The 7,603-nt window shown below is 36.7% G+C and overlaps 1 protein-coding gene across 1 annotated transcript in view; it reads left to right on the top strand.

Moving 5' to 3' along the window:
* The first annotated feature begins 1,505 nt into the window (after positions 1 to 1,505).
* RP1 (retinitis pigmentosa 1 (autosomal dominant)) overlaps positions 1,506 to 7,603 on the top strand; it is a 185,216-nt gene continuing 179,118 nt past the window's right edge. The window contains exons 1-4 of the mRNA XM_009332103.1: positions 1,506 to 1,914; positions 1,951 to 2,144; positions 3,541 to 3,712; positions 6,530 to 7,510. Of these exons, the coding sequence (XP_009330378.1) occupies positions 1,506 to 1,914; positions 1,951 to 2,144; positions 3,541 to 3,712; positions 6,530 to 7,510 (1,756 nt within the window). The remainder of the gene's footprint in view (positions 1,915 to 1,950; positions 2,145 to 3,540; positions 3,713 to 6,529; positions 7,511 to 7,603) is intronic.

The following is a 7,603-nucleotide window of genomic DNA, read 5'->3' on the forward strand; positions in this document are numbered from 1 at the left end:
CAGTTTTAGCACTTAGAATAAGTACAATTTACAGCATAAATAATGTATTAAAAGGAGACATTTCTTCCTGTGCTCTGATCATTGTTCAAAATAACAAACATTAAAAAAGTTATTAATTCTTAGTGAAGGCAAAACAGCCAAGCTGAAAACAGTGCATTACTGGAAAAGCTGTAAGAACACAGTAAGATAAAATCTTGTCAAATCTGACTTTATTTGAACCTTGACTGTCTTGAAAAATAGCAACATTTTCTTATCAGTTTCAGAACTGATGTATGTAGTAGTAAAATAGTCAAAATATTGTTTTCCATAGCTTCATTAAGAAAAATATATAGTAGCCAGAAGAGATTGTTCCATTAGTCAATATGGCAGCTACATCAAGGTGACATTGTCAAAGAACTTAATTTATATTATTTTGATGACAAACATATTCCCTGAGACTGCTATACAGCTTTTCAGTAAAACTCTGCTAAAACTGCTTCCTTGAGGCTGATTAGTTGACTAGCCATTTCTACCCTGTGTTCCAGTCAAAGCAAGCCAATCATTAAGATAAAGCAATTTTATTTATTTAAAGGGTTGTCATTACAGTATCTGTATGTAGATTGGATTCAAATAGAAAGATTGTAGTGAGAGTGCTCTATTTTCAAGCATGAAGTCTATCGATACAGTTGTCAGAAATAATCTGTTGTTTAAAAGACCAGTATTTAAATGTTTCAATTTAAAGGCTACTTCTACTGAAGAATACCTGAAATGTTTGTGTCTTTATAAAGGATTTAAAGATTTTTCTCTTACTAAAAGAAGTCTTATTTGATCAGTAGTTTTTCCCTCGATATAAATGCAAATATTGTAGTGGTTTATGTATCATGAAATATAAAACTTATAACAGAAAAGCAAATGATCTGTCAATTTATGATGCAACAACTGTAAAACATGTTTTGGGCCTTATTCTGGTATAGTTTACAGTGTAGTAAATCAGGAGACTTTTCTCTGACTCCAGTGGATTTGCCCTGGTACAAAACTAGTATATGAGATCAGAATGAATCGTATTGTCTTTCAGTTTTGTTATTTTGGACTGAGCACGGCTCATGCCTAGGCACAAATTGCTCGCTCCTAGTAAGGATTTTGCTAATATCTTAAATATGAAATGTTGTCACTAGCTTCATCCTCAAGAAAGAAAACATCTAATTATCATTCTGGACTGACAAAGTACCTTCTTCTAAGGAAAGGTCTCTTGTACCACAATGATAAGAGATTTGAAATCACATTGGAGAGTTTTGGGAATATTTGCAAGAGCAGCTATGCTAACTTAATCCGACAGTACTGGAGTCTTTGTGGAATTTAGAGGTAACAGCTTGGATCCATTTAAATCCAATGATTTTTGGCACAACTTGCTGCTGTTGGTTTCTTATAAATTCTCTTTCCGCACCTTTCAAAAAGAAGACCATATTATTACTAGTCATAAGAAAAGTTTTACAACCATCTTCTCTTTCTTCCAGATTGCTGTCAAAATGAGTGAATCACCTTCAACTAGTTACTCGGTGAATCAGCCAAACTCCTCCGAGAGTGAACACAGTTCTTCCATGCGCCTTTTCAATGTTACTGAACCTGTTGTAGCAAAACGGATCTGTTTCTATAAAAGTGGAGATCCCCAGTTTAATGGGATCAAAATGGTCATTAATAACCGGTCTTACAAAACATTTGATGCCTTACTGGATAGTTTATCCAAACGGGTCCCATTACCTTTTGGAGTAAGGAATATTAGTACACCAAAAGGGAGACACAGCATCACCAATTTGGAGGATCTTGAAGATGGAAAATCTTATATTTGCTCCCATCAGAGGAAAATGAAGCCCATCAACCTGGAACAGGCTAGCAAAAAGCCACTGCCCTGGCAGATCAGTAGACCTGTTAGCGCTCGTCATCGAGCTGTGCAGTTAGCAAGGGAGAATGAAGATGGATTTGGTCATCGAGAAAGCAAAATAACAACTCCCAAGAAGATGCTTGTTTTCAAGAATGGGGATGTAAAACTCAGACACACCATAGTTCTGGGAAAGAAAAATACACAAACCTTTGAGGCCTTTCTGGATTATATGAGCGAGATAATGCAATATCCAGTCGTGAAACTATATACCACTGATGGCAGAAAGGTGAGAATAAAGATGAGTGCTGACAATTCTTCTATGATTGCTTCTAGATTATTTTTCATTAAAAAGGTGATTTTATCAATTATAAGCTTGGGACACTGGCCTGGTGTAAGACCTGATGTGCTGAATTTCAGCTGTTTCCTTTCTATGCCTTTTCCCCTTCAGAAAGGCTACTAGCTTGGAGGAAATATATTGGAATCTTGCAATCAGATAGAAACAAGTGAGGACATTTTACTTTAAGTCATCATGAAAAAACACTTTTTCTTACTCAGGCCTCTTTCAGGCATGCTCTCAATTCTGTATTTTTACCCATTTACACAGAAACTTCCTTTAGTCTTAATGCTGTTTATCTGTGATTTTTAATGTTTTAAAAATACGATAAGTAGCATCTAATAGCCACACATATTTTATCATTACATAAATGCAGAGTGGTTTGCCATTGATGACTCGGAACTATGACACCTGATTGTCTATGATAGTTTTCAAACCATGGATCAGGTTTTGTACCTCTAAGCCCAGATGATGCAGCACTAATAGTCCTGATTTTCATCTCACATGCTGTTTTATATAATTTCATCTCACTTAGTGTTTTATCTGTATGTTTACCACAGATAAACCACAGGTTTTATCTTGTTTAACCACAGAAAAGCACTTGTGATTACACCTAACAGGTATCTAGAAAGGGAATTCCATGCAGAACTCCACGAGTTCAAGGGAAATCTTGTGTTTACCCTCCATTTGGCAAAATTCTGTATTACGTTGGGAAACTGTCCATATCACCTATAAGTCAGTGAAGTGCAGTTTGTAAGCCTTATCTTGCAATATATTTTGGAACATAAATTCAAAACTGTTAGACAAGGCTCTGAGCACATTGACCCAGTCAGACCTGCTTTGAGCAGAGGATTAGACTACATGACCTCCAGAGGTCTTTTCCAACGTATATTGTTCTGTGATTCTGTCGTATTCCTCTGTGGCAGTACAGGTCAAGCACTTGTGATGCATTCTGAATTTCCCTTTTCTTCCTCCAAATATGTGTTCATATGTATACCTACCTCCAAATGCATATTCTTATTTCATGGCTATGAACAGTCACCGTGCAACGATGAAACAAAATTACATATGCAAACACTTAAATTATAAGAAAATTTTGATCTGGATCCAAGTTGGTTCTTGAAGTCTTTTTCTAATATATTTATGTAACAAGACATACCCTCACAGAGATAGGAATGGCCTTATAGGAATTGAAAAATTCCGTGCTGTGATACATATTTAATAGCCAGCTGTAAACTAATGTAGAGACTAAGAAGTGAAGATACTAAAGCGTGAAAGGGATATATCTCTTACATTATTGTTTGTGGTTACTAAGGCAGAGAATTTAATGTTACTTTTTTTTTTCCAGGTTCCTAATCTTCAGGCCCTGATATTGTGCTCTGGAGCTGTAGTCGCAGCGGGGAGAGAGCCTTTTAAACCAAAGAATTATCAGTCTGTTGGGTATTCACAACCTGCTAAATTGCTTGGATTTGCAAATCGCGTGTACCCAAAAGCAAATGCCAAGTCAGAAAGTGAAAATAGTAAGTTCTTTGCTTTAATTTGTGTTTTATTAATTGGTTTGTCTCTCTCAGCATAAGATGTAAACCATGACAATCTTACTAGGATCAAGGTTATTCAAAAAGGTCAGTTGAAATTGTTTATATCTGCTCTGACTCCTCAAAGTGTTAACGTTCTTTTTAAAATGTAGGTTTCTGCTAAGTACTCAGCTAGTATGCATATTTTCTTTCAGACAGACTTATTTGAAGATCTATATGTATATTTTATTTTAATGCACTTAATTGCCATTGGTATTAATTTTTTGGTGTCACAGTTAATAATGGCAGTGGTAAAACCACAGGCTACTTCATGCTCTTAACTGACTGAATTTCTCGAGCAAAACTTTTGTGCAGTTTTCAGAACTTACCTTAGCAAGTGGAGGTTTGACCTGTCATTGTCATGACTTTCACTTTTTCCCATGTCCCATGCTCCACATAAACAGGAGAAACATTATAGCACCCATCCACTCACAAATTCATCATGTTTTGGAAGCTGCTTTTGTCTGTACAGAGTGTCACCCTCTCCTATATCCTCACGGCTGTGATACATGTTTTTTGGATAAGTTTGGGAAAAGATAAACAAATATGAACTTTCCCTTTGATTACTCATGGAGTTGTGCCACTGACAAGGTCAGTAAGAGTGTGAAGTGCCCAGTGGATGATCAAGAACATGAGGAGCTGTTGGAGAGAAGCCAGGCTAGCTGAATAGCCTGAGGTTGAGGGGAACAAAATGCTGTGGTACTGGAGCTTTATGTCATGTGGGAATCCTCGGCATCAGAGCATCCTCTAGGGCTAGGGGGACTGTCTAGGGGGAAACTTGTTTAATCCAGAGGTACTTTGTACTCTTGACACAGCTGCATGCTGTACTGGAGAGCCCAGGGAACACTGTAATTGTTTCTGAGACTTTCCATGGTAATCTTGCCTGTGTTATGGAGCACATTGATACATAAGACACTTGGCTTCCATTTACTTGAAGGAGTTTCTTCCACATCCCTCGCAGTTTACTATGTCCCCACCAAACTATTCATTTTAGTTTTTCTCAACCTTCATGTTCTTTGACTTGCACAGCTTGAGAGCTGTTTGCAGAGCATAACTAATGAGTCAAGAGAGAATGAATTGGAACATTTTGAGAATGAAAGTTCTGCAGAAACAAAAAACCCTACCCAAATTTTGCTTTGAGCCAAAGATTGAGCCTTGCAATGGTAGAAAATGTGAGTAGCTGAGAATTTGATAAGCTCCCTCTTCTAATCCTTAATTAACAGCAATTACAGAAAGAGAGAGAAAAAAACAGCCCTCTTTTTGTCTTTAACTTGAGAAATTCAAAAGTATCCTGTGTAGGAGACATCACTGATGATGTGAGAGCCTGAAAAATCAAATTTCAGGCACTTTGTTCCAATTCCATTTCCTGAGACAGAGAAGGTGAGATTTTTACTTTGGGAAGCATAAGGTCTGGTCTGTGTTAGAGGAGTTAGTACAAACTTTTATTTCTGATTCAGTTCATGGTAAAGCATATGCCTGGGAAACTTGCAAGGCACTCTGCCTGAAATTATAGACACGTATCTATAATAGTAATATGTTAACTGTGAAAGTCTTGATATGAGACCATTTGTGACTCACTTGAGCAAAAAAAAAAGCTTAAATTCAAGCAATGTAGATAAGTTAATATTACATGTGTTAAAGTACCTTTCTGCAAGTGAAACCTTTCTATTAAATGGTGGCTCCTATACATTTAGGTATCAGTAGCAGTTGTGGATGTCTTTGTGTGGGTGTACATGCACGGTTTCCCTTGTGCATGCAGAACTTCTTGGAAGACAGCAAAACTTTATTTTTATCTCATGTTCTTTTATCTCTCACCTCTTGAGTGACAACTGCTAGAGAAAGATGAGATATAATGTTTTTAAAAGCCAAGTTATTACAAAGTAATCAAAACATACTTTGGGAATATTTAATGTGTATGCAAACACATATTGGGACATACTCAAAATTCATTGAAGTCTGGAAGTATTCTCATTGGCTTTACTGAGTTTTGCGCCATCGTCTACAGTACTGTAGCATAAAATGTATCTCAGAATGTCATGATTTAAATTCAGATTTTATAAGAAGTTCAAGTTCTTCAAAGTTTACTTCTCTAGAGAAGGTCAGTCCAGGGGATTGGATCTGAACCCCTTATTCATGTGACACTACTCAGAGTAATTATTCATATGCTGTAGATTTTTGGATTAAGCCCAGGGAGATATATGTTCACCTTGACTGACACATTTTAGCACTAACTGTAAGAACTAACAGGAAATGATATATTAATGATTGCTAAGGCATGAAGAAGCAGCAAAGTTGGGAGCTTGAAGCCCAAACAAGCGGGGCCCTGTGAATCCCTTGAAAGGTTCAAGGCAACCTTAGCTCCCAACTAAGTATAAAATGAGAGCATTTAGTCCTTTTTTAGGCTTTGGAGCTTCAAATAAGACTATAGCTCTGGCATTAGAAAGAACCTGTTGCAAAATAAAATTAAGTGGAAAAGTAGTTAAATGCTTGATTGTTTATTAAAAATTGGTTATATTTCTCTCTCTAACAACTTCTTAAAATGAACAGCAAGATCAGCCATGTTTTTATCTTTACTTTCTAATACTCTGGTAAAATAAACACACTTCATTAGCTTCTTTTGTACTAATTTTTCTCCTTTCTTCTTTTCTCTTCCTTTGCTGCCTGTCTGCTGTCTCACCATCTGGATCCTTATGCATGATATTTGTCTGCTCTACTTTCCACCTACTGAATGAATTTGTGTTCCTTCAATGTAATTACTGGTAGCGATAGCTGAAATGGGCTCTAGCTCAAGATCTCAGATATTCACAGTTTCTTCTGATAAAGGGTCCAGCAATGATAACAACTCAAATGATAACAACTCAGATTCTTCCTATGTTCCTGACAGTCATAATGGTATAGGAGGAAATCAGTCAGTTACTGGTGAAGACTTATCTGTGGCACAGTATGAAGATGACATTGAGAAATCTGTTCACCTTAATCAAGATGGCAGTATCACAGTGGAAATGAAAGTTCGATTCAAAATTAAAGAGGCAGAAACCATTAAATGGACAACCACTGTAAGTCATGCTGGCCTTTCTGATGACAAAAATACCACCATTTGCAATTCTGCAATGCATGCAGTAGACTGCTTATCCAATGTAAATGTATCAGAATGTATAAAACCAGAAGATGCTCCATTTTTGAAGAGCTACAATAAAGAAGAGAGCGACTCATTACAGCAATTCAATGCAGACGTGTCAGACACAGAATCAGAGTCTGATTTAAAAACTGCTGGTTGTAATAGCTGTAAGAAGAACAATTCTGCAGATCTAGACGTAAGCAATGTACCTGAGGATAATATCAGGCCTCGCTTTTATAGGCCTCCAACCCCTGGGCCAAGGCGTGCTAGACAAAAGAAAGCACTAGTTGAAAGTGTCACCTTGGTATCTGAGAAAGACATTCAGGAGAAGACAATAGAACAGTTTTCCTACAGTGAGGAAATACAGAACAGAGAAAATAAATCTGAGTATTGCATGGTAGCTCATTCAAGCAGAAAAAAATCAAGTGTCAGTAATCCAAAGTTTAGTGAGATGAGTGACAATGATTTATTAAAGCTTTCTTCAGAGAATGTAAAAGAAGAAATGCTTTTCAAAGTAAGCCACAAAAACAATAATTTAATAGAAACCACAAATAGGAAGACAGTAGAAGTGCCTGATAAGGATGAATTGGTACAGAATATACTAGAGAAATCAGTTGTGGAACAAGGTACATATAATAGTTTAGTATCAACCCACAAAGCTAACATCAGTGGTTTCATATCATCATCAAAAATTTACCAGGCAGCTAGGCCAGGTTCAG

Source organism: Pygoscelis adeliae, unplaced genomic scaffold (assembly GCF_000699105.1).
Source record: "Pygoscelis adeliae isolate BGI_AS28 unplaced genomic scaffold, ASM69910v1 Scaffold98, whole genome shotgun sequence".
NCBI classification, from domain to species: domain Eukaryota; kingdom Metazoa; phylum Chordata; class Aves; order Sphenisciformes; family Spheniscidae; genus Pygoscelis; species Pygoscelis adeliae.